At 47.9% G+C, this 26,816-nt stretch overlaps 3 protein-coding genes and 2 long non-coding RNA genes across 6 annotated transcripts in view; 2 read left to right on the forward strand and 3 right to left on the reverse strand.

Moving 5' to 3' along the window:
- Nucleotides 1-1,571: 1,571 nt before the first annotated feature.
- On the forward strand, nt 1,572-4,026 carry LOC147215760 (m7GpppX diphosphatase-like). The gene is made up of 6 exons (XM_086139243.1): nt 1,572-1,990; nt 2,659-2,809; nt 2,887-3,032; nt 3,125-3,238; nt 3,579-3,689; nt 3,760-4,026. The coding sequence occupies exons 1-6, from the start codon at nt 1,760-1,762 to the stop codon at nt 4,024-4,026; spliced, it is 1,020 nt and encodes a 339-aa protein (XP_085995369.1). The 5' UTR covers nt 1,572-1,759.
- Nucleotides 2,731-6,027, reverse strand: LOC147215761 (uncharacterized). Its single transcript, XR_015104174.1, has 4 exons — nt 5,998-6,027; nt 5,804-5,886; nt 4,395-4,579; nt 2,731-3,445 (listed from the first exon to the last, which is right to left on the reverse strand). It is a non-coding gene; the product is annotated as an uncharacterized LOC147215761 (long non-coding RNA).
- Nucleotides 5,119-14,500, forward strand: ids (iduronate 2-sulfatase). Its single transcript, XM_086139242.1, has 13 exons — nt 5,119-5,286; nt 6,317-6,453; nt 6,543-6,720; nt 6,832-6,920; nt 7,738-7,938; nt 10,178-10,348; nt 10,425-10,551; nt 10,903-11,073; nt 11,150-11,256; nt 12,598-12,714; nt 12,797-12,907; nt 12,981-13,106; nt 13,964-14,500. Exons 1-13 carry the CDS (start codon nt 5,223-5,225, stop codon nt 14,042-14,044), a joined length of 1,680 nt encoding a protein of 559 aa, XP_085995368.1. The 5' UTR covers nt 5,119-5,222; the 3' UTR covers nt 14,045-14,500.
- Nucleotides 7,185-10,308, reverse strand: LOC147215763 (uncharacterized). Of its 2 annotated transcripts, XR_015104173.1 has the most exons (4): nt 10,184-10,308; nt 9,733-9,808; nt 9,480-9,625; nt 7,185-7,277 (listed from the first exon to the last, which is right to left on the reverse strand). It is a non-coding gene; the product is annotated as an uncharacterized LOC147215763 (long non-coding RNA). The 2 variants fall into 2 exon arrangements; XR_015104172.1 differs by lacking the exon at nt 7,185-7,277 and having other exon boundaries at nt 7,945-9,625.
- Nucleotides 14,501-20,065: 5,565 nt separating the features above from the next.
- aff2 (AF4/FMR2 family, member 2) overlaps nt 20,066-26,816 on the reverse strand; it is a 136,018-nt gene continuing 129,267 nt past the window's right edge. The window contains exons 25-26 of the mRNA XM_086139315.1: nt 26,506-26,732; nt 20,066-26,426 (exon numbers count right to left, since the gene is read on the reverse strand). Of these exons, the coding sequence (XP_085995441.1) occupies nt 26,305-26,426; nt 26,506-26,732 (349 nt within the window). The 3' untranslated portion in view covers nt 20,066-26,304. The remainder of the gene's footprint in view (nt 26,427-26,505; nt 26,733-26,816) is intronic.

A 26,816-nucleotide genomic window follows, 5' to 3' on the forward strand; every position in this document is an offset into this window, starting at 1 on the left:
ACGAATCGGATGAGTTGTAAATAAAAAAGGGGCGGTGATGCTTGGGAACACACTTTCGAGTTGATTGACAGCGCCATCTAGCGAATCGGAGAACTTGTAAACTACAAAGGGGGCGGTGTTGCTTGCAGAACCACTCTTCCTGTCCAGAGGCTGGATCCTTCTTTTTTTTCCTTTTTCATTTATTAATTATTATACATTATACATTAATTCATTTATTTTTCTAATCTTACTTTCACTGCTTACCTTAATGTTTTCTTTTTTTTACAATTACTTAAATTATACTTCCCCTGAAACAACAGGATTAGTTCTTGTGGGGATACTCAAAAATCACATACAATTGAAACCAATACTAACATAATTTATACATTTATCTTTGAAAATAGCAATTAATTTAAGTTTTACAATTTCTGTTCTCTACAATTTTTTTTTTCATCTTTCAATGTCACACCATGGCAAATCATGCACTACACTAGTAGCGATGTTTGCACTTTGAAGAAAAAAAAAAGCTCTTTGGACACTGGAATTGAGTGTAAAAGGAGAGGGGAAAAATATCACAAAAATTACAGTTTATACTTGCAGTTATGTCTCATCATATATGATTTAATAAACTGTCAGTTACTTGGTCAGTGCTTTTACCCAGGGCTCATCATCAGGTTAATTTAGAGGAAGAGTTTTAGGACATAGAGGCAGTGTTTAGACTAGTATGCCAGTTGCTTGCCTTTCAGGAAATAATGAGAATCACATTATTTCAGGGAAAAGACAGACCCTGACAAGTTAATTAAAATGTCTGTCTTTGGGAGGCTGGATCCTTCTGCTGCAGCAAGCCTGGATGAGATTCTTCCTCCTGTAGACAAAACTAATGGTTACGGTCAGCAACCTGGACATGGCCATCTGGATTTTTACCATCAACTGAAACAAAACCGTACCAACAAATAATCTGCCTTTGCTGACGTTCATCTGCAGACCTCACTGTCCCTGATGCAGATGCCTTTTTTTGAATGTAAATATTCATTAATCAGCAATACCGCTTTTCCTTCAATCTGGGTATGCTGGAGCCAATCCCAGGTGTGATTGGTTCACCGTGGACCGGTTCATCACACGGCCTCATACATGCAGCCATTCATTCCTTCATTCACTATGTAGGGTCTCTGGGACTGCGGGAGGAACCTGAAGAACCCTAAGAAACCCCACACAGATACGGGGAGAACGTGGAGACTCCACACAGAATCCAACTAGGGACCTTCTGGCTGTGTGGAGGCAGCATGGTGATCAATGCGGCCTCCAAATGTAAAGATACAGTTTCTATTCCTTCTCTGGTCTTCATGTTGTTTGACTTCAGTGTTCACGTACCAATGAAGTTCCCCCCAGCATTTTCTGTTGCCTCTGCTTCTTCTGTGATTGTCATCTTCACACTTCCGGCCGCTCTGAATCCTCTGCCCTCTGGATTCAGTGCCTTTACTCAACACACGCATTGATAGTTTGTTCTCAAATGCATCTCGCCGTCCGCCGCCGTCCCCTTCAGTGCTGCCAAGATGGCCGACTGTGATGACACAGAGGGGCCACGAGCTGTGGTTGATGCCACACTGAGTGCAAGGCGAAGCTGTGATGTCGCAAAGGCGAGACGCACGGATGCTATGATAGCGCGTCTCCCGACGTCACAGGCGGGAATCACATTCACGCTGTGAAAGGGGATGCCTTGCATGCACACTGTGAATGGACACCCGGAGAAATACATGTATATATATGTAAATAACTGAGAATGACACACCGTAAAGACGGCAGCAGCCACATGGAGTGCACCGAGTCCAAACACGAGGCCGACGCTGCCAGCGAGGAGTGCTCCCCCAGAGCCAAGAGGGCGAAGACAGAGCCCGAGAACAGCCACGGAGGAGTCGGAGAGGATGTGGAGAAAAACATTTTGTCTGGTTTTCAAATCTCTGCTGTCCTGAGTGACTCCGCTCGGGAGAAAAACATCGTCATTCACGGAAAGGTAACATGAGCGGAACCCAGGTCTATGTAGGTTAGACTCTACATATCATCTAAATCTAGTTTTTTTTATTGTTTTATTCTTAATTGAGATAAGATAAGATAAGATAAGATAAGATAAGATAAGATAAGATAAGATAAGATAAGATAAGATAAGATAAACTTCATTGATCCCCATAGGGGGAATTCCTTTGTCGCAGCAGCGTAACAGTTAAAATGTAAAAAAAAAAGTAATATGAATATGAATATGAATATAAATAGAAAGGCGGTAGATAGCAAGACAAAAAAACATCCACAAATAAATAAACAGCAGATAAATAGACAGTAGACAACAAAATCAGGGATGACAATGGGCAACATTGTGGAACAGCAAGGGTGAAAAATACCCAATTAGACAACATAAATGTGACAAAAATCAATAGCAATGGACAAAATAAACAAAAATTGGTAGGATGTGTGCGGGCTGGGATAAACAAGGATAAGAGAGACAGTAAAGTTAGGACATGACGTGAATGGGGGAGGCCAGTGAGATTGTGATATATAAAGTATATGGCCACAACTGTCACTTTGGTATTGCAAAATAGTTCAGATTTTCCACAAACACGACTGGTCTACCAGTGAAATCTGCTTAAACAGCACAGTGTTGCTATTTTTTTGTTTAATGACTCACAGCTGGCGGACGAGAGTGCCGTGGTCATCCTGGAGAAGACCCCGATCCGGAAGGACTTTCTGGCCGAGATCTTCAACGCCTCCAGGCTGCAGCTTGAGCTGACCAACAACATCTACAGCACGTATCGACTTCAACCCCCGCCTCACCTCAATGGTACGGTCCAGAATGTCATTGTAGTCTTGTGTAGTTGTGAGCATAAAGACGCGTGAAAAGTCTTTTTCAATCCGCAGAGATCAAGACCACCGTGGTGTGTCCGGCCACCGAGAACCACATCAAGAAGTACCAGCTCCAGGAGTTTTTCCTGGTGGAGGAGACGGGGGAGGACTACCAGTCCATCACCCTGCCCTACATCGAGAAGCAGGGTTTTAGTGTGCAGGTCAGTGGGATGCGTCCGGTATGGCATGGGGGTGTCGCCATGCCTACAGCAGCGATTGAACATTGAACATGCAACCTCACTGTGCTCCTCAGTGGATGTACAACATCCTGGAGAAGAAGGCGGAGGCCGAGCGGATAGTCTTCGAGGATCCCGACCAGGATGTGGGCTTTGTCCTGCTGCCGGATTTCAAATGGGACCAGAAGCAGGTGAGACGGAGAGACGAGTTCTCCAGTTTTCCCGGAATGCAGAACTTTAAGCGATGCCAATCTACACCACTTTCATTGTCACCCCATGTAGATGGATGGATGTCCATCCATCCATGAGTCTTGACTGACTCATGACATTTTTGCACTTTTCTTCATCTGGATGCACAGCGCAGATGTGCAGGTGCAGACATTCACCCAGGAGAAAACCTTAGGGATGAAAAATCAGTTGTTCGGACTGTAATAGGACTGTAACCTCCGCACGTTGCTCCTGAGTTAAAAGTTGGTGGTACAGATTTAGCCTGGGACCATATTGCAGCCTTATTTATCTTGTGTCTTCCAGCTAGATGATCTATACCTGATAGCCATTCCGCATAAACGCTTTATCAAGAACCTTAGGGACCTGACGTCGGACCACCTGCCCCTGCTGCAGAACATCATGCAGAAAGGAAAGGTGAGTTCGGTATCTGCTCTGCTTTTTCACTGTCAAAGCGTGGATGACAACAGCATGTGTTATCCTGTAGGAGGCCATCTTGCACCGCTACAAACTCCCCGCCAACAAGCTGTGCATCTACCTGCACTACCAGCCTTCCTACTACCACCTGCACGTCCACTTCACCAAGCTGGGCTACAAGGCTCCGGGTTGCGAGGTGCAGCGTGCCCACCTCCTCGCTTACGTCATCCAGAACCTCCAGTCAGACCCGCAGTACTACAAAACCAAGACCCTCTACTTCCCCCAGCGTGCCGACGACGGGCTGCTCGGGGAGTTCAAGATGGCCGGGAAGTTGTAATGTCACGTTTTGTCCTGTTGTTGTGCACCAAGGAGCTCAACCTTGTACACCTGCATTCGACTTGCACCAAGAGACTCCCGAGGGCTCCGGCGTGTGTTCTCCAGAAGGTCTTCATTCGAATGTAAGGAGAACTGACGCTGTCAGCAAGCTAAAGCTTTTCAAAGATGTCTCCTGAGATGATGGGTATGTGGTTCTGTGAGGTGTTGCACATGTTTATTTACTTTTTTTAAATATTAGTGGCCCTTTTCCTTGGAAAGGAATGGACAGAATGTAAGGTTTGAAATGCTGGATGATTCGATAAAGGAATATTCTGTTTGCGTCTGTCCGTCTTTGTGTTTTCTACATACTGGAGGAGAGCTCTCATTCACCTTTGAAAGAAGATGTTATTTTTGCTGTTGTGACATTGTTAGTGGGTTGGTTGTCCCACTCAGAAGGCTGGATTCCTGCAGGAGGCCTTCCTGTGTGGAGTCTCCATGTTCTCCTTGTGGGGTTCCTCTGGGTTCTCCAGGTTCCCCCCAATGTCCAAACGCATACAGGAGGTTCACTGGAGACCCTGAAATGATCAGATGGGTAAATGAGAGGGTGAATGGTTGCATGTCTCTATGTCCCTAGAGTTTATAATTATAATTTCCCAGTTTTTGAATAAATAAAGTACATTCCATTGTATTTTCTATTCCATATTGCTCTTTTCTATTCTATCATATTCTATCTATTCTTCTTTAAATAGTGTTAAAATTGTACTATATATATGTATATATTCACTATAGCAGCAGAGCAGTGAGTTCTCCACAGGAAGGAAAAACATGAAATTGGATAAAAAAGTGCATTCATTATATTAGGTTGAAGTCACACACACACACACACACACACACACACACTCACACACACACACACACACACACACACACACACACACACACACACACACACACACACGAGTGCTGTCAGGGCTCGAACGAGGCGTCAACATATAAATATGACTGACACATAAGCCAATAAAAGGACTGCTTGAGGGCGGGACGCCTGTAAATTGACCAATGACCGCACGTCTAGGAGGAGTCGCGTCAATCAGGAAGCTATTTATCCGGACACGTTGATTTGTTTTGGAAACAACTTCAACTCGTCGGCCGTGGTGGCGATGCGGCCACCTCTTTTACGTTAACTTTAATAACATTTTCCTCCCTTTTCAAGGCACCATGTACTCAGGAACCCGAGTATGGCTCCTGCTTCTTCAAGCACTTGCAGTTATCGCGAGAAGAGGTAACGTTAAAGTTAGTTTGACACAGTTAACAGGGAATCAGTTGGAGATGTTTCTTCGTTTTATACGCATACGCATTTTATCCCATTTGTTGCCTTCTATTCGACGTTTAAACATCCTAGCATTGTGAAACACGATTTCATTTTGGAGTTAATGTAATGAGATAACCGAGCTAAATGGTTAGCAGGTGCCTGTGTTCCATCCTTGCTAGCTAATTCAAGTCGGCTACCCTTGACAAGGCACCACTGGAAACAATGATTAGCATTCACTTTGGTAACCCTTTTAGCAAAGCCATTCAGATTAGATAGTCATTCACTAATCGTTTGTTCAAGACAAAAAGTGGAAAAGGGAGGAAAAGAACATTTATGTGTACAAGTTGAGAAGAGACTCATATTTAGATATGTTTTGCATGGAAGAAATAGCAAACAAATCCAGGGTTGCTGGCTGTCAGCTAGCATCACATCTCAACAAGACTAGGAAACAGTGAGCAGCAGTGAAACGGGGGCTGGAGAATATTACCGGCTCAATAAAAAGTTGAATCCACCACAGCTTTGATTTGCTTTCTGCACCGATTTATGCAGCTTTTTTTCCAGTCTAGCTGCCTGGAAAGAGACCGCCTGTATTAGGTATTTGGATTTGCCCGGCCCAAATAATCAATACATAGCTTTAGGTGTGTGCTTTAGGGCACCAAATGATACCGACAAGTAACAGACCTTGAAAATATGTCACATTGTCGATAGAAACCTGCAGGACTGAATGCAAGCAGATGCTGCTGAGCTGCTTTGGCTGGCAGGAATCGGGAGATTATGAGGCCCCTGGGCAAGGAAATGCTCAAAGGTCACATCATGTGTGCTGCAAAACAGACTTGGAATAATAAAAATACACAGTTCTAAGAAAAAAATATGTTCACAAGGGTTTAAGCAGGTACCGGGAAGTTAATTCATTACATCTCAAGTGAAGAAGGGGAAAGGTCTTCTTAAAGCAATTGTGTCTGTTTATGTGCAAGCAGTAACTGTAATCTTTGGTTTTCAGAGAGAAGGAATGTCCTTTTCATCGTGGCCGACGACCTGCGGACATCTTTGGGCTGCTACGGGGATCCGATAGCAAAATCCCCAAACATTGACCAGCTGGCATCCAAAAGCAAAGTCTTTCTCAATGCTCATGCCCAGGTCAATGTTTGTAATGTTTGCAGTGTTTAAACGGAGGAAGCATTTTCCAATCCGTTCCTCATGTGTATTTTTTTTCGACCCCCGCTCAGCAAGCCGTGTGCGCCCCCAGTCGGACATCCATGTTGACGAGTCGCAGGCCAGACACGACCAGGCTCTATGACTTCAAATCCTACTGGAGAGTACACTCTGGAAACTTCACTACTCTGCCACAGTACTTCAAATCGGAGGGGTACTTCACCATGTCCGTGGGCAAAGTGTTTCACCCGGGTAATTGCATATATCGATATATACATATTCCCATTTGTCTTCTAGGATCATGCTGTTAAAGGTTTGTGCCTTGGGTTTTGTTGTCACAGTATTTGCTGTTTTTATTTGCAGGCATTGCATCAAACTACTCAGATGACTACCCGTACAGCTGGTCCATCCCAGCCTATCACCCAGCATCTTTTAGGTTTGAGAAAGAGAAGGTACAGACCTGGGAATCCACTTCTTTTTTTTTGGGAGGGGGGGGGAATTGCAACATAACAGACAAAGCTAAATGTTCAATAGCCTGCGTTTAAAAGTGCCAACCTTTTTAATATACCTAGATCCATATTTGTTTTTCATGACATAATCCCATAATCGAATTGGTTTTCGAAGAACAGTAGAAACAACAGGGCAACATCAGTGTTGGCATGAAAACAAAGGTGAGACTAATGAAAAATGTAATTACCGTCAGTTAATTTGGAATGATTGACAGTCCAGGCTGTGTGACGGCAGCACGTGCTCAGCGTGAGAAGCGTTCTCCGTGCCGTGGATGTTCATTAGAACATGTGGCATGCAGGCTGTGGAAGAACACAAGGGGGAGGACAAACTGCATGAATAAAGAGCAGAAATGATCAATTACTCATGAGATAGGGCACTTCCTGCTCCTCTCACATGACTCTTTGGATGATCTGATCAAGCTCTCCCAGCCTGATGGAAGCTCTTGCCTTGAAACTATATAAACCTACAACTTTTTTTCAACTAAATCCATATAGTTTGCACATCTGCCATTTGTTTGGACTAAGTTTTTTTTAGTTTAAGTGGAGGATGGAGGTTCACTCTGCCCATGCTAGCTTAGTTTGGCTATGACACCAGGGTGTTAAAGGGTAAAATAAACTTGCTCTGTTTATTTTAATGAGTGCACAAAGCGCTTTAAGAAGGGTCATTCATGCTGTGTCTCTTTGCTGCAAAGGAAACTGCATGAATTTGATCAAAACCTTTTAAAACAAATAATTTTAGTGACCATGTGGCGTCTTCCAGATGTGCAGAGGCGAGGACAGCCAGCTGCACGCCAACCTGCTGTGCGCGGTCAACGTGACGGAGCAGCCAGGGGCGACGCTCCCAGACATGGAGAGCACAGATGAAGCCGTGAGGTTGCTGAAGAGTCGAGTCGGCGCCGGTGGTCCTTTCTTTCTGGCCGTGGGCTTTCACAAACCACACATTCCCTTCAGGATACCGCAGGTACGGGACTTAGCGTTCAAATGCGGACATAGTTTGCTATTATGGGATCGTTGTTGACATTGCAAACTGCCGCTTGGCGTGGCCTCACCAAACCTGCAGAATAAGCTCTTTTCACTCTCCTTCACTAAAAGATGAGTAATAATTAGTGGTGAAAAGTTGAAATTGAATGGTGATTAAAGAGCCGGAGCACGGTTGTAAAGGTCCTGCCACCGTCCCTCTTTGCCTTGACCGGGGAAGATCGAGGTCATTATCGTAGGATCTCTGCTGGTGGAGTGCTTGAGTAGTCTGTGGAGTAGCTGCGGGAGTGAAATGTCAAGGTAGGGGGAGAGAAATCAATTTCTGAAAGGAGAGCAGAGGGAGGCCAAAGGTTGCCTCCCCGCGTGAGTCATGTGTTCATTCCAGCATCTCTCGACGAGGCGCGGGTCAATCACATGACTCTGGCGGATCTCTGCACGCTCCTGTCACAGCTTCACCCCGTCAGGAGGGAGAACTCGCACAGGGCCAGGTCTGTCTCCCTGACTGGAAAGCTCTGCGAAGGCTTTTCACCCCCCGGTCGACTGTCCGAGACCTCTCCCATGGAGTCACTGAGCGATTTCTAAAAGGACACAAATACCGTCTGCCCCAGTTAATGGTGTGTGTGTGTGTGTGTGTGTGTGTGTGTGTGATCACTAATAGTTGGCCTTCTCCCAGTCTGCGGTGACACCTTCTGGGTGACATCCTGAACCCTCAGGAGAACACTGTTTGCAAACTGGACCGAGCGCAGGTTGTCTCCAGCCCTCCTGGGTGTGGCTGGTATCTTCAGCCGTTCACCGGTTCGCCGATCAAACTGTGACATTTTCCACCTTCCTATATTGTGGTTTGATTAATGTCAGATACAGCTTTACTGATTTTAAAAGCCTACTTGCTTATTCATCCTTGTGTATTTCCTTTAGGAAAAAAAAAACACTTTTTGAATCAAATTCGTAAATTAGCAAAGAATTGCCTGCAGGGTAAAAAAAACATTTTAGCAAGACACGGTATCAGTAAAATCTCTTTTCATATTAAAATTATTCTATTGAGTTGGTAGGATGATGTTGGAGATGCATATCTGCAGCTCTCACAGGCGTGAAACCGGTTATTCAGTATCCATCAGGTTTGTTAATTCGGTGCAGCCTTTGGAAGAAGCTTCGTTGGTACTGAAGATAAATGAAGATGGAGCTTTGCACTCATAGGGCTGGGTTTTGTGCGCGTCAGCGTTTGGTAAAATCCGAGAAAGGAGGGAGAGAAAGGACAAAACAGCGCTTTGAAAGCTTGAAATGGAAGGGAGGAACTGTAGGTTTGGGTTTAATGAGGACTGATGGAGAAAGACAGGAGACTTAATTCAGCAAGGGGGAGGAGGATGAGGTGGAGGGCCTGAATGTGGAGCTGATTGGAAGCTCAAGGTGAGATTGTGAGACCAGTGGTGGCGAGGCCAGGATTTTTTTTTTTTTTTTTTAGCGGAGTCTGAGGGGAAAAAAAGTTAGACCTTCTGCGAGGTGCTGATCTTTGAGGAAAGACCTTACCTTCCTATTAGAGCCCTGACACTTCATTCACCCATGTGTGACTCCGCTGCAGTCCAACCAGCAGCCTGTCAGCGCCGCGGCGAGCCGCTGATGGGCTCTGAGAAGGTCAGTTGGAGAAGAAGAACACCAGTGAGGGACTGTGGTTGCTGTTAGAAAGAAAACGGTCTTCATCATCAACCCAAGAGGCAATTTCAGCTTTGAGATTAAGGAAGGGGATCTTTGTGTTTGTTTGTTTTTTTTTTCTCCCCCTCACCTGTTGGTGTGGAGCAGAGGTTAGCTCCCCCCTCCATGTTCTCCCTGTGTCTGCTTGGGGTTCTGGGTTCCTTCCACTGTCCAAAAACATGCAGGAAATTCACTGGATACCCTACATTGTCCCAAATGCATGGAAGGTAATTTTTTTTTTTTTATCAAATGTCATAGCTTAAACCTTTATATATTGAACTTAAGCTTAAAATTAATGTTAGCATCCTGTTTTTTCAGGGGAAATGCATGTGCGGGGTTGCTGACAGGCACCTTTTGTGGCTCCATCAGGAGAAATGTATCTGAAGGGTTAGATTGCTTGGATCTCCGGTGTTCCCGTACGACAATGACTTTGCACTGAATTTCTTTTGAGAAATTGGTTCTTAAAAATGATTATACTCGCCGTCAGCCGTAATTTCTCCCTTGTGTTTAAATTGTCTTTGAACCATGTGTTGCAGGAGTACCTTAGCTTGTATCCTTTGGATCAGATGACCTTGGCACCCGACCCCGACGTGCCGAGACTCCTCCCGCCGGTGGCCTACAACCCCTGGACAGACGTCAGGAGGAGAGAGGACGTCCAGAAGCTCAACCTCACCTTCCCTTACGGCGCCATTCCCAAAGACTTCCAGGTAGGAGATGTTGGTGGGACACCCGTGCCGACGCGTGTCCTGAGGTGTGCTAATGTCGGGCGCCATTGTCTTCCAGCTGCGACTCCGTCAGCATTACTACGCCGCCGTATCCTACATGGACGCCCAGGTGGGGCGGCTGCTGGGCGCTCTAGAGGACCTCGGGCTGGCAGGCAACACGGTGGTGGTGTTCACGTCCGATCACGGTGAGGAACAGAGCCCGCTGGGGAAAAATCTAACGGTGCCATCATTAGCAGGATGAAGCGGAACCTAGTTCATGTCCTCCTGCCACCACTAGAGGGCAGTGTTGCAACACTAAGAATTCTGCTATCTGAAAACCACTTTTTTTTTTCTTTTTTTTTTTTTTTCTCTCTTCCAAAACTTTGTGACTTGGAAACTGAATTTTCGTCTGTGTCCTTCAGCGAAGGGTGCCGGAGTGAATTATTCCACCATCCTGTTTATTCGCTCCAAGCACAGCCAATTAAATGCCATGATTTTTCAGGCTGAGGCAGAGAACGCGCTGCCTCCTGTCGCTGCATCTGAACCTGTGTTTCCAGGCTGGTCGCTGGGCGAACATGGGGAGTGGGCCAAATATTCCAACTTCGACGTGGTGACACGCGTCCCCCTGACCTTCTATGTTCCTGGGGTCACCGCCGCCCGCGACCTTCCTCCGGGCTCCGCCTTCCCTTTTATTGACGTCTTTGGCCAGTCGGAAGTCCGATTCCAGAGTAAGGCTCCGCTCACCGCCGCCTTTTGACATGAATCACAATCTGCTCTTATTGCTGACAAGTCAGGTTATTACAGATTATCAGGTGGTGAGGAACGTGGTGGAGCTGGTGGATGTTTTTCCTACCACCTCCTACTTGGCCGGCCTGGAAGCACTGGATCCCTGTCCTGACATCTCCTTCCAGGTCCGTAAAGCGTCGGTCAGTCTGTTTAGCCGCACATTCTGGTCCTCTATGAAGCGTAGTGTTGTCCCTGCCCCCGCATTTGGATCTAAACGGACATCTGAATATTTGAACGGATTCCAGGGATCTGTTGAGGCTGAAACACACGACCGGAGACTCCGGGTTTGTTTCTGTAGCCCCGCAGGGTCGTCATGGACGATGAAATATCTGCGCTTTGTCCCGTCGCAAAACAGACTCCCGCTGCAAGAGCGCTCTGCAACAAGCTCCTTTGGCGTTTTTAAAGATCCTGACCAAACTAAGCCGGGCAATCAAATGGAGTGGAAAACTATAAATTCCTTTTATGAGTGTGATTTTCAGGCAGATGTTTGCGTTTAATTCAACGTACACTTGGCCGCCCCCAAAGCAGTACATGTGTTTTTCTCAACTGAGTGGTCGAGCTCGAGACCGGTGACGCCAGAGGGCTGTTTTTCACTTTTTCCCAGAAAGCAATTCCTCTGAGCTCTGTTGAAAATAAGGTTTTTCACCCAACAAAAACACAAAATCGGTTGTTATCTTCTCAGGAACCCGCTGAGCAAGGAGTGTCTGGAGGCACAGCTTCCTTGAGAACATAGTAAAGCAACTTGGAATAAACAAGAATAGCTGACGTAACGTCACATTCCTGTTAGTCTATGTGTACGCCGGCCTTCTGCCTCGATCGGGAGAGAGACACGGAGGGTTATTAGCATCGGCTACATGCTAATAGCTGAAATGATATGAAAATAGCTTGACATTCATCGTAGAAACAACAATGGTGGACGACTGACGAGACACTGTAGCAGATCAAGCCCTGCCCTTTGGGAATCTGACCAATTACAGAGCCAAGGGACTCTGGAGAAGATATGAGGCAACTAGCATGTACTAGCAAGCCCATGGCAGCATCAGTAGTGGCAAGGCTAATGCTAACTATAAGCCCTCAAAGAGAGAGGTTTTAAGTCTGTTCTGAAAGTAAGAAGGTGTCGCCCCTCCCCGCCCCCCAAGATGGAGACAACCTGACATGAGCGGATCAGCTGGTCCAAGCCTGTACAGTCGCCTCCAATTTTTCGTGTGACAATCACATTTATCAATTCCCACCTGGAAATGAAGTCGGGAGAGTTCAGCGTGTAATTCCATCGCTTTGAGATCAACCCTCGTCGACGGGGTGAACCCTCTCGCTCCCTTCAGACACAGTCTCACCGCACACGGCGAAGTGTGCGTGGCGTGATGTGGTTAGCCGCCGCGGAGGTGCATTAGTGTGAGGCCCGATCTGCTCCGACATGCCCGAAGCGAGCAGGATCCAATTCACGTGGACGTTCCTGTGTGCCCCAGGAGGAGCTGTGCGCCGAGGGTGACAACCTGGCCTACGTCTTCAGACACAAGGAGCGGGGAGAGGACGAGGAAGCCGTGTCCTTCAGCCAGTACCCTCGACCAGCGGACTCCCCGCAGGTACTCCAAACCACGGCAGGTCGGTGGGATCTCCAGGGGTTTTAACCCTCGAAAGCTCCATATTTTTTTTTTGTCTCATCAGGTGAACTCTGACCTCCCTGACCTGAAAGACATAAGGATTATGGGTTACTCGCTCCGCACCTGGGACTACAGATACACCCTATGGCTGGGATTCAACCCAGAAACCTTTCAGGTGGGAAGTCTCCGCCCGGTCGGTCACGATGAGACGTTTGTCACATCGGCCATCCTGCTGTCCCGCCTCACAGGTGAACGTGTCTGACGTCCACGCCGGGGAGCTGTACATGCTCGCAGACGACCCGGGCCAGGACAACAACGTCTACCAGGAGACCGAACACGGCGTGATGACGAGGAAGATGAACGCTCTGCTCCCCGTAGGTTTGACCAGAAGCGACGCTCCAGCATCTGCACCTCTGGGTGGATGAGTTTTGTGCCCCAAGCTGGCAGCGATGGGAGAATAATGGGGGCGTCCAGATGTTTCCCCATCCGTGGAAAATTTGCTTATGTTCTGGAAAACCTCCAACCCAAGGTGAAACAGCCCCTGGAATCAGACGCCATGTTGCCACACAAATCTATTGGAACTGCAATAATTACAACTTTGCTACTTCCCTCATACTTCTATATTCATGCTACTTCTGTTCCATAATTGTAGGTAATTTCCTGCTACTGCTATTCAACAGATTAATTTCATACACTGATTCTGAATCCTCCGTACTTGAGGACTAATTGCCAGTGACATTAACTCGTGATTAGTAGGAAGTCCAGTCAGATATTCTTTCTACAGATCCAAATCAAGCTGTCTGAAGACACCATGCATGCAGAGCAGGTCTGGACTTAATCATCTCATACCAGTAGTGCTAACAGCCACATGCTAGTAGCATACCTTATACAATTGTAATTCTGATAACCATGGTGGCGAGATGTTGTGGTAGATCGAGCCACGCCCCCTGGGAACCCGACCAATGAGAGCCCAGGGACTGGAGAAGAGATGAGGTTCTATCATGCACGGATGAAGGGTGGAGGGGATAGAGGAGCATCATGGGATGTCCCTCAGCAGAGGCAGCCTGTGGCAGCAGCACGAGGGGTTATTGACAGAATTAGCGAAACAGCTAAACTAGAACATTTTTCACGTCTTCTCTCCTGTATTCAAATTTCTGATAAGGTGTCTTGAGTGCAACCATATTTCTCTGTTCAACACTTCTGCTTGTGTTGTCGTCCGGACGCCGCGTAGGCCGTGAGCGTGCAGGAGCGGATGAAGCTGCAGCTCCTCTACCTGACTGCGGGGATGAAGGTCCATAGAGGGAAGGCGTAACGAGTGGAGCCCCGCACAGCAGATGAATGGACAAAGGGAAGACTGTAAAAGAAGGGATGAAACCCATGCAGCATGATTGACGACTGGCGGATCTCCAGAACACTTAGATTACTCCAAGCACTTGAACATTTCACCAGGGTGGTGAGTCCAGGTTTCACGAAGCAGCTTTGACTCTGCCTTCCGTTCGCACCTCCTGACCTCCACGGTGTATCTCCTAGGCACAGTTAGTTTTCTTGGGACGTTTTTGTTTGAGGGAGAAACGTTTACATTTGAGATCCACAGCAGATTGCTGACCAACGGACGGTCTTCATCTCTTGCTCTTGGAACAAAGAGGTCAGAGGTGACCCGCTGCTTTCCGAGGCCTTCGGGGCTCCTCGGTGTCTCATCCAGGAATCTTCTGCTCTTCACAGGGATGCTGTAATGGAAACTTTGTATGTTTGATAAAATAAAAATATTTTCCATCATCCACGTCTTTGTCGATTCATAACAATCTATGGGCTCTGATCCAATATTTCCACGGAGGTTAAGCCGTGGAAATGCAGCATCCATGCTGGAGAAGCTGTTGAGATGCAGCATCCACGGTTTTCCTGTTGGAATATTCACAAGGAAAGCGGCTTCAGGTTCAATTTCACGGCAAGGAGGTGATGGTAGGGGTGTCGGATCTCGTCCGAGTCTTCACGCCGCGCTTGTGACGTTCACGTTGCTTCACCGTGTCCCCTTACATTCTTAACATCTCAAGGAGGTGGATGGAATTGGTGTTGCTGCCCGTAGCGATGCTCAGTCTGGAGCAGCGAAGCTTCACGTTGGGTTGCATCAGACCGTCCTTAATCCAGAGCTCTGGATTTTTTGTGGGAAAAAAAATCCACACCTCCAGCTTGGCAAGAATATGATGTAGATTTTCTCCATGGTGTCGGAGGGTTTGTGATGTTTTCTCTTTGGACAGCGTCCAGCATCGTTTGGTTTTTATGCCACGTCAGGACCAGAGCCTCTAAATGTGGTCCTCCAGACGGAGAACAACCTCTATCCTGAACTCCCTCGACTTCCTGGAACATCTGCTTGCTTGAAGACGCCTCCTCCGGAGTTGGGTTTCCATCTCCCAAGACCCTCTCAAAGGACTATTCTCAGTGTGCAGGTGGAGAAGGTCCACCACTCAGCCAGAGGATGGCAGCTCAACCTTTGCAGACCAACAGCCAATCAGAAGGACCTCCAGGTTTTGCCATTCATTCATTCACAAGGTTTGGGGAGGGTGTCTGCTCTCCAGTGAACCTCCTGCATGTGTTTGGACTGTGGGAGGAACCCGGAGAACCCTGAGGAACCCCACCTAGACACGGGGAGAACATGGAGGCACCACACAGAAAGGCCTCCTGTGGAAAAGCCAACCAGGGACCTTCTGCTGCGACTCACCAAGGCCAGCAGGAGCAAAACATGGCATATCTCCTTTTCATCAGCCGACAAAACCATCTCTCCATCAATCCAGCGGGTCGGATGGTTTTATTCCATCTTCACGACCGCTGATCTCCAGCCACAAGCAAATGACTCTAATAGTGTTTAAGTTAGTGCTCACCTGCAGCTCCTTCTCCTCTCCTCTTCATCTTCTCCTCCTCCTGTCCTCGTCCTCGTCATGTATCATTATGTCTCACGCGCCTGTAATCGCATTACCGGGCCGTGCTGGAATCGTGGCGGGTCACCCTGCTGTTCTGTTAATGTTAGCCACACACACATTACATTACAGAGATGGAGTGTGTGTATGTGTGTGTGTGTGTGTGTGTGTGTGTGTAAAAACCTCTTACCTCAGCAGCATCATGAGTGGGGTTCATCTCAAGGGTGTGTGTGAGTGCAAATACTTGCAGACAAGTGCCTTTTTTTTTTTTTTCTTCAGAGGAGCTTTCTGGTTGTTTTCATAGAGATTGCAGGTGTACGTCCGGCTCCAGCAGGCAGTCAGCAGGGTGTCAAACTCATTTTCACTGAGGGCCACATCAGGACAACGGTTGCCCTCAAAGGGCTGCATTGTAACACTAAGAATAAGAATAAGAATAAGAAGAATAAGAATAAGAACAACTTTCCAGAAGGAAATTGTGGTGCCAGTTACAAGAAAAAACATGTCAATAATAAATAATGATAATAATAATAAAAATAATAGTAGAAAATTGCATAAACAGTTAAAAAAAAAAGGGGGGGGAGAATAAGAAATACAAATGAACTATTAAGTGTATTAAGTAACAAGTGAAGACTATAAAGTGTCTTAAGGTCTTAAGTACCAAGTGAAAGATAAGGAGTGCACAAGAGTATGAAAAAATATTGGACATGAAGCTGTTATGAATTGAAATATTGCACAGTTATGAATATCTATACAGATAAATGATTACAATTTACAGTCAGTGGGTGAGTTTTTTTTTTTTTTTTTTTTAAGGTTTAAGATTTTGAGATTCCCTGCGGCTGAAGCGAGAGGAATTAAAAAGTCTGATAGCCTCAGGTGAGGAAGACAGTATAAATGTAACTACATGTAATGTAAAATAAATCTAACTACTCCTTAATGTTAAATAACACTGAATTGATTACTCATTCAAATCCAAAATGTTACATATGCATTCCCATCTTTCTTGAAACAGCCTTCCATCTGCATCAACTTTTCAGGACATTTAGGGATCATTTGTATTTCTCATTCCCCTTTTTGAAAATGGCATTGATGTGGATACACTGGGATCTAATGGCAGGATGCCGTCACTTCGCGGGTAAACTGAGCGGCAGGAAATGTGGGAAATGTAGTTTATGATCAATGCACGCGTTTGACTTATTCATTTTAAGACAATCATAAAATGATGTTGCGGGCCACATTTGGCCCACAAGTATTGAGTTTGACACGTGAAGTAGAAGATGCCTGTTCCTTCAGAGGGACAGGAAGCCTGTAAAAGCTGCCGGACTAATGGACTCCTTCTGTTTTTGTTTCGAATAGGAAGCTGCAGCAACCCCGATCCGCAAGGCCGGGGCTCCAGGTGCTGATCGCTGGGTTCTGATGCAACATGCGTGCCTCAGCCCGGCCCCTGGTTCCTCTCCTCGCTCCTCACCTTGCAGGTCGGAGAGTTTACTCCGGTGCCGCGCACCCGTTTCCTGTCTATGTGACCTCCCAGTGGAGGGGTCGGTCTCCTCAGTCCTTGCGACCTCAAACGCTCAGAAAGCCATTTGGACCGGTTTCTCTCAGAAGGAACAAAACCTTTGACATGCAGGAAGAAGATAACACGACTTATATATTTTAATCCTCATGCAATATATAAGTGTATAAAACTCAAGTGTGTTGTATGTATGAAAGCAGTGATCTGCTGAAGAGGAAACCGAATTCTAATTCCACCGGGTAGAAGGTCACGTTCAAAGAAAACACTCACCCCGTCCTCCTCGTGGTCAGGGGAGAAGAAGCCCAACTGAAATGCGAACCGAAAATGTTTGCTTCTGAGCGCCGCCATCGTTTTCTGCTGTCAACCTGAAAAGCAAAAAAAGCACAATTTCACCAAACCCTGAAAAATATGTTTTTCAAAATTACAGCCAATTAAAAATGTTTATTTGACCTGCTCAATGTGATATTTGACCCTGAACCCCAGCGCAAGTCAGGCGCCGGGTGGGGAGGGGGCGGAGCCTATCCTAGCAGCCAATAGGAGAGAGGCAAGGCTCACCCTGGACCTGTAATATAAAAACACACAACGTCGCTGTATACATACAATATGTATGTGTGTGTGTATGTGTGTGTATGTGTGTGTGTGAGTGTGTGTGTGTGTGTGTGAGTGTGTGTGTGTCATTGTAAAAATGAAACTAATCCATATGATTTTCTTCCATTGTCTCACCTGTCATTTCCTTCCCTCCATAATTTCCCCCCCAGGCTGTCGAGTGAGTGAATCAATTACATTTCGCTGCTGACTTGCCAAGTGTGTGTTTGTGTGTATGTGTTTGAGAGAGGTTCTCTGCAGGCTGGAGCCCCGTCTCTCTCTCTCTCTCTCACACACACACACACACACATATGATGATGTTAAACCAATCAAGCCTGTTGGATCACTGTGAGTCAAGAAACCAGTGCATGCTATAAGTGGAGTGACTGAATGACTGACTGAAAGCCAAATTCCTGTAAGGTTTCCCCGCTGCTCTGCGAGCGCCGCGCCTCCTGGCAGCCATGAATCAGACCAAATCCATAAAGATAACCGATCCCGGCGACGGTGAGGCGAGGCGAGAGCCTCCCGGTGTGTTTCAGCAAATTGAAATCACCTCCATAAGGTTATAAATGTCAGCATGCGCCTGATTACTATTCCTGTCCCTCCGCTGTTTCAATGTGGAAGCAGGGGGGCCCGGGGTACCGGCGCACCGGTTCTGCCGGGGAAAAAACAAGGCCGATAATCGGGTCATGATTTCGGTTTCCTGTGAGGAATGATGAGCTAATTTGATTTCCCCTGCGGGTGGACACGCGACATCTCCAGAGCTTGGAGGGGATGCTGATGGATGAAGTGGTGGTATCCCTCGCAGCGGGCCGGCTCTGAGAACACGAGGAGACACTGGAAATCACTCCGGGAGCCGAAGCACGACTGCCGACCAGGAACGGAGCTGCGCTTTGGACCTATGAGTTATAACACATTTCCAAATTGAGGAAATCCAATTTACACAATGAGTTGGCTGAGGCTTGATTCCCAAGTGTCTTCGGGCATACGAGTCAGATTTATTTCCCATCGTCCGTGCAGAGCAGGTCCGGACCACACTCTTTGAGATGAGCCCAGGGTCCCACTAGGAGCGAGCACTGGGAGGCAGCGGTGAGGAAACCCTGACTTTTGGAGGACAGGAACTTCAGGCAGATGCCAGCGCGACGTGGGCGGCCTTCTGCCTCGACCGGGAGGCAGAAGTGCGGTAGAAAAAGCAAGGGGGATGAGGGTGATCTGTTAGCCTACTGCTGACATAAGTGGTGCTAATGGTTACATGCTAATAGCTGAGACAACACAATGATTGGTTCATTCATTCATTTACCATTTACATTCCTGATTATGTTTGGACACAAAAACATTAAATGCGGTGCTTCCCAGTGCACGTTCCTCCACCTTGAACATCAGTTTTCCCTCCTCCCAGTGCTCATGAATGCACAAGGTCTTCAGCCCGAGGGCCAGGCTTTGGAGAAGCAGCGCAGAACGTGTGAGGAACCTCTAATTCAGGCTTTGACGATTGTATTAACAGCCGCCCCTGGAAACCCCCGAGAATGACCGGACGTCTGCGTCTCTCCCGGCGGGATGCGGGGTGTAATCCTCCATGAGAGCGGCATTACCTGGCATATTCGCACGTAGCTTCACCTCTGAGACGCCGGCGCCCTCAGCAGCTGTATCTCTAGATCCCAAGAGAATCGATGGCGGCGGGCGAGGCCGTAATCAGACAATATGGCGTATGTTGGCGGTCAGAAGGAGAGCAGGTTAGTGAGGAATCGTTCATTTGGAGCCGATGAGCTCCAGGTGTCTCCTGAGCGGATAATGGAGATCTGTAGAACCTGCACGCCGAGATGATGAATCTCATCTCGCTGCTGAAGGAAACCTCAGGACTGGGAAAATGAGCCAATCCTGGTTGGATTCCCACGAGGAGCCTTCCTGTGTGGAGTCTCCATGTTCTTCCCATGTCTGCGTGGGGTTCCTCAGGGTTTTCCGGGTTCCTCCCACGGTCCAAACACATGCAGGAGGTTCAATGGAGACCCTACATTGTCCAGATGTGTGGATGAGAGGGTGAATGGTTGCATGTATGCATGTCATGTGAATTAGTGAGTGAATGTTTGCATGTCTCTATTTGACTGCGTGGATGGTTGTATTAGTCTACGTGTCATGTGAATGAGAAGGTGAATGGTCTCCATATGTGGTCCTCGACAGGCCACCTCTCCGGGGCGAATCCCGTCTCTCGCCCAATGACAGCTGGGAAACCTCAGTGCGGGATAATCACGAAAGAGAACGAATGAATGATTGATATCCTACGGTCATCTCAATCTCCTTGAAATAAAAGCCGGAGGAAAGCGGGAGCACAGATTCAAACAGATTTTAATCCATATTTCAGAGACATTAAATATTTAAAAACAATGGATGCATCACAACTCCTGATAATCACATAGAACAACCTCATTATAAAAAGAACCATAGAAAAGGCCAGAAGAAAGCACTGATAGGAACAGAAAGAAGAACAGCTGCGGTTGTGCAACACATTTAAAGATACAACGCCACCCCGTCGGACAGATGTGTTCTCGGATGTTTGACGTGACCGTGTTGAGCCCGCGGTCGAAGGTCAGAGCCCTGGACAGGCTTCAGGGCTGAATCAGAGGCACCGGATTGCTGCTCCTCTCAAAACCACCTAAAGTAGCCTAAAGTCGCCTCCCCCGACCCCCGCGGGCGGCCTGGAGGCGCCGCGTGGCTTCTTGACATCGGTTTTGAATAATAAGAACCCATATTTATTCCCGTTGTAAGCTAAGACATGAACCCCGGAGCCGCGTCGCAACCCAAACCAGGCTGCACCGATCGCCGAACTCCACGTAAACGACGGGGAGCTCGGAGTCCCCGAGGGACGTCCGGAATCCTCTCGTGAGGTTCCTGCCTTAAAACTTGTAAAATCATGTCCGTGCATCCAGGCAGGAGAACTGCTGGCAGCCACTACGCGCTCCTTTCCAACATTTCCCCGCAGCAACCAAGCGAAAGCCAGTGCTGCTTTTACTGGATAAGGACAGCCATCACCCCTCTCTTATAAATAAAGTTATGATTCTGTATTCTATATGTTCTGTTTGGGCTCCAACCGTTGAAATAGAGCACTTTGAAGGGATTACCTTTACCGCAGGCGGACTCTACTGGCTTCCTGTCTTCGTACGGAGCTAAGCTAGCTCTCAGCTCCCGTTTCTCGATGCACAGACATGAAAGCGCTGTTTACTTCACTTCAAACTACTCCGGCGCATCATAGCAAAAGGCAAGTTGTTAAAACTGCATTAGTAAATTTCACGTAAATGCACCTGAGCCTCTTGCAGGATCGAAATCTTTGCGATGGCAAAATGATGTGAAAGGGCCAATCATGGCCTGTGGATGTGGAGCTCATTGGACGCTGTAGTTCAGATTAGTTAGCATTAGCCTAGCACGTAGCGATGCTGCCAAAGGCATCCGATAATGCACCTCGCTCTACTCTCTCGTCTGCACTCGTGTTCATCGGTGCATAATAGGAACCTCGTAGTCTCTGGGCTCTCATTGGGCAATTTCATCTACTGCGGCATCTCACCAGGCGTCCTCCGTTGTTATTTCTTCAAAGAATATTAAAGCTATCGTCGTATCATGTCAGCTATTAGCGTGTAACTGTGCTACCGGCATTAGCAGTAAAAAAATCCTTCTTGCCTCCCAACCCTCACACCTCCTCTGTCTCTATCAAGCTCCTGCTTTCTATCTCACTCGCTCTCCCGGCTGAGGCAGAAGGCCGCCCCCACTGAGCCGGGATCCGTCTGAGGTTCCTGTCCTCTAAATAGTGTCCAGCGTTTCCTCGCTGCTGTCTCCATGTGCTCGCTCCTGGGGGGAATGATGGCTGCTTGTAGGTCATCTTAATGACTGCGGTCCAGACCTGCTCTATGTGGCAGGTGTCTTCAGGTAACTGGGTTGTGATTTGGAGCCATATTTAGCAGATCTGACTTGACCGGACAGGTTTGAGGGTTACCAGTGGGGCGGAGGGGCGTTGGGCTGCATTTCCTTTAACTCTGAGGCAGTACACCTGCTCCTGTCTGCACAGAAATGCTTTCTAATCAAAGATTCTGAGACATTTTGGTTTCCAACTCCAACCTTCACGATACCAATATAGAATTCAGCTACCAGTGTTAGCATTAATGCTTCTCCGGCATCCAGCCTCCGGCCCAGGACATGTCGTCGAAGGCACGGAGCTAGCTAAGGTTCCACCGTAACTTCTCCGACCGTACACGGATGCTACAATTTCATTTTTCTACCTCTTAAGCGAAAAAAACAAACACCCTACGTTAACATTCTCTATCCTAAAGGAGGAAATAAATCATGTATCATGCACAGCATGACATAGCAGAGCTCGGCAAATGGCTTCAGGGGTTTTGGCCTTTGATTCATGCTTGGTTGGGTGCGACCAGGCTGGCCAGCGTGGTGCGTTTAAAGCTACAGACAGAAATCCTAAGCGATAAGGGAGAAAACATGTGGGTAGAATTACTCGCGCCGCAAAAGGAAACCATATTTCCCTTTGTCAGTGGCCTCTAACGATAACCGATGACGGGACTCACTTGACCGTGAAGGCGCGCCGCCGCTCCGCGCCCAACCAGACACCTTCAGAACACAAGAGAGCGAAGCAGCGTCAGAGCTGAAGAGTGTCGAGAAGAGAAAACACAATCAAATGCGGCCGATTCACCGACTCTTTCAGACACAGTTTGTCCTCTGGCATCGTCAACGTCTGCGATCGCGCGAAAAACGATGCCGGAGACACGTCACCGAGCGCTGGGGTTTTAATAGTCAACGGTGAGATCTTAGATGAACGCGTCGACCCGAGGAGAGGCCACGCAGAGGCTGCCCGTCGCACGGTGGGATGAGAGCGATGTCACGGCCGTGAGGACTTGACGTTTTGCGCATCATCCAAAAAATAAACCATATATAAAAACATCACCTGGTTCACCATTAAAACAAAACAACACCGAACATCATTGGACTGGATTGAGCAACACTGTGGAGCCACCGCCGACCCCCGGCGGCGGGGATCCCGCGCGGAGGGTCGGCGGTCGTTCGTTTGCCCGTCGCGACACTTAAAACACTTAGATTGGCTTCATGAGGGCTTTCAGAGGAAGAACCATTGGTCCATTTCAACCCGACGGTCCAGAACTTTCTCCATTTCTGCTGGAAATCCAAAGAGAAGACAGAACCCCCTTCTTTGCCGACCACGTCAGAGAGTCTGATTACTTACTATTTGTTAGCTCATTAGCAAAACAGGCAAGCTAAAGAAGCTAACGAAAGGTCAAATTCACCGTAAAAACACACGACTCGTGACGCCAGATTAAAAGCGGATCCAAAAATTTAGCTCATCCCTATCAATTCATTACAAAATGTGCTCCATTTTATTTTTTCAAATAGATTAAATGTATATATAAATATATACTGTCACGTTGTTGATGAAGGGTGTGGAGTGGGGGGCTGGGACTTGTTTACTTCCGCCCTGAGGCTAGCTGGTTCATGCTAAGCTAAGATGCTGGTTGTAGCTCATTTGGTACATTCAAACATCAGGGCGGTTTCCAGCTCATTCAGGACTCGGAGCAAGAAAATGGAGAAGAAGATAAAATGTAATGCCGCGATGCTACTTCGCAGCTGTCGATAGGCCACTTCATCTCCTGGAATACCATGAAGACCTCTACATCCTCCGCGAGAAGCTAGAACTTTGTTCTCCCAGGGAGGCGAGAACAAGAACTGAGTTCTTGCTGGCCGTGACATTTCATACTTGACCAGAATCTCCAGGTGGAGGTTTCACAGTGTTGGAAGCGAGCGTGGAGCTGTTGCGGCGAGGTGGACAGTGCTGGACTCCACTTCCTCCGGCCGCCAACTTGTCTAGAAGGTGCGGCCATCTTCTGCGAGAGACGCTCAGGCATCTCTTTCCTTCAAAACTAGCCATCATTGCACCACCTCCTGCATTTCTGCATCAGCCACGGCCACTTTGAAATTTCTGACCAATCGCACGATAGCTCTTGGACACCACATCAGATGTAAGTCCTGCTCAGATGAGGTGCGGAAGAGCAAGCTTCGAGAACCAGCAGAAGATTCTCGTGAAGGACGCGGAGGTCTAAACGCAGACGCCGTTTTACTTCTGGCAGGGCACTCGCAATGCGAACGATTACGCAAACATGGACCGCTTCGTCTTCTCCTTCTTCCTCTTCTCTTTTATAGCTCTTCAAAATGGACAGGAGTAGTTCTTGGTCTGAAGCTATGGTTTATTGCATGCGGTGGTTGAGAAGGTTCATATCAGGCATTTCAGACAAACCCAAGTCACGGTTGAACTATCGAGGAACAGAACAGCAGCTGATGCTCATTGGACACTTGAAATGACAGACTGGTCTTAAAGCCAAACCCTGGTGTCGTCATAAACGCTAGTAAAAAGCTCATGGAAACATTTGATTTTACGAAAAACAATCTCATATTTATACCAATATGGTATGGAAAATCATTTAGATTCATTCTTTGTTCTTAAATAAATAGAGCAATTCCCACCGGACATGAATAGAGGCACTTGAGTTTTTTTTTTTCTCCTTTTTTTTTTTTTTCAAGTCGATGTGAAATCGACTTTTCACACCCACGCACGCTCCCCGATGGTCACGTGATCCAAAACATTAAAAATAAAATAAAAAAAAAAACAACAACAACCAAAAACCCGCACTTGGATTAACTGCATTTACAAAGACAAACAGGAAAGTCCCATCGGATGCTGTGTAAATGCAGCCATAGCCTGTGCGCTCACACACACACACACACACACACACGCACACACATGCACGCACATACATGCGCGCAGAATGTGGTGATAGCCTATTATCTTGTTCAACATCATTTATCATCCATTCACACCAACAGCGACAGGGAAAAAAAAAAAACAGTTTTCCAGGAGTCACAGTCTCTGCATCGTGGACCATGGACATCTTCATCATCGTCCAGTCAGTTAATGGTTTAAATAAACACGACAATCAGCTGTACACACACACACACACACACACGCACGCACGCACACACACATACGCGCATACACACACACACAACGACACGGCACAGCACATGTTGGCGGGAGGCGACTGCGTCGGGATTTGGCCCAATCAAGCGCTCCGTCCTCGCGCAGATTCTGAGGCTTTTCGCCCCGTTGGCTTGATCCGCAAGTGGGCGGCGGCTTAATTGGAGTCAAATCAGCGCCAGGGTTCCTCCCAGAAGTGTTTGACACTTCAGTGGGTGGGTTTCTATGGGAACTAGAACTGAGCGAGACGTTCCACAAGCCCCATAACCAGTAAGGCGGCAGGTGGACGGAGGCTTGAGGAGCTCGACGACTTCTCGGTGGACCGTGGGACCTGGGAGCGTCGGAGGTTGCTCAGAGGGATCTCGGATGGAAACTAAAAGGGCTCGGGAATCGGCGCTGTTGGCGATCTCTGTACTTCAACCGATGCTTCTTTACGCTTTACGTGGAGAGCACGCCGACATCCTAGGAAGTCCTGATCGTCCGAGTTGCGTTTCCCTTCAGCACATTTAGACAGGGAACAGTTCCACGGGCCGCTTAGGGTAGGAAAACCTGCACAGCTGCTTGGGGGAACTCTTCGGGTAAAAGTCAGATCGAGCCTTTCCTTTGGACACCTGCACTTGTCTCCCTCTGCAGAACAATGGAACCTGAGCGTCTCCGACAGCTGGACCCACCTGAGACCGAGGATAGAACCCGCTAGCTTTGCAGGAACTCAAACGGGATTTGGTCATTTCATTGGTAAAAGCCAAAGCTGGCTGTCCGCTCGGGAATGAGTTGGGGAAGATGGTGTTAGATGAACCAATTCCACTCCACTTTTCTGAGCAGAGGTTGTTCTCCGAAGCTCCACGCGCTCGTTGCTTACGCCACCGAAGATCCACGGAAGCCTCTGGTTCAGGGCGGAAGCCCTTCCCGTCCCACGTCCTGGTGAACGATTCTATCATTCAACCAGCAGAGAGAGGACGTTCGCCGGAGTTTGTCGGAGTTGGATTCGTCTCTGCCGCTGAGAGGAACGCGGACAGCCAGCTTCGGCTAATTAATTCACGTCGGCGATTGCAGCCGGCCGTCTTTCCTTCCGTTGGTCTTCAGCTCTTCAGTCAAAAATTCCGGTCTTCATCTCGGGGGCTTCTGTTGGGTATCTTTGAGGTCCCTCCCCGCTTTGTAACACCTTCTTAAAACGACTCCTTCCTGTTAAGACCGCGTTTTGTTTCCAATCTAGGGTCAGATTTTGCCAATCTATACCCACGCGCCATTGTAGTCTCTCCAAAGGCGAATCTTTAAATATGCTAATTTGTGCTCCGCCAGTCGGGGCCGACACTCTGAGCCGCTAATTCCTAATTTACGGGTGAATTTGAGCCCGACTAATCCGTGCGGCTTCTGTTGTTATTTCACCGCGGGCCGCTTCGGGGTCCTTTGAAGGATCCCGTTGGGAATCGAAGCCTCGTCCAGAGTCTCCTCTCTTATCCCAGTTCTAGCTCCCAGAGTATTTTCTACATTCCTTCTTTTTTGAAACATTGGCTGCTGTCCATTCCCTACAGCAGGTGGGCCTCGATGCGGAGCCAGTGCAGTCCCTGCCTGATGTACCGGACCAGCTCGGTCATGCTGCTCTGCTGACTCAACGGCTCCATCAGCAAGTCCAGCTCCTGGAAGAACTCTGCGGGGGGGAAAAACCAGACGCCGTGAACGCGTGAATGCTATCAGAGGTCAAACGGGAAGCGGACGGTCGTCCCCACCTTGACTATCGGTGGCCAGCCTGTCTGCGGTCTCCCAGTGCTCGTAGCTCCGTAAGATGTTGTTGGTGATGTTGACGTGACTGGCCGCCATGTGGTGGATGCGTTGTGGGATGGCCACGCTGCCCGAGGAGCCTTGGGCGCCGGCGGACCCGGGGCCCGGGGCGCTCCCGCCGCCACCGCTGACCGGGGAGGGACTGAGGGAGAGGGGAGACGGCGTCCCGTTGATTCTGGAGGACACAAGGAGGAACTGAGTCCTGGTGACAGCACTGAACATCAAACTGGAGCTAAACAAAGCATACCAGGTGATTATT

This window comes from Fistularia commersonii, chromosome 31, assembly GCF_037954325.1.
Source record: "Fistularia commersonii isolate RoL2024-O1a breed Wild chromosome 31, RoL_Fcom_v1.0, whole genome shotgun sequence".
Taxonomy (NCBI): Eukaryota; Metazoa; Chordata; class Actinopteri; order Syngnathiformes; family Fistulariidae; genus Fistularia; species Fistularia commersonii.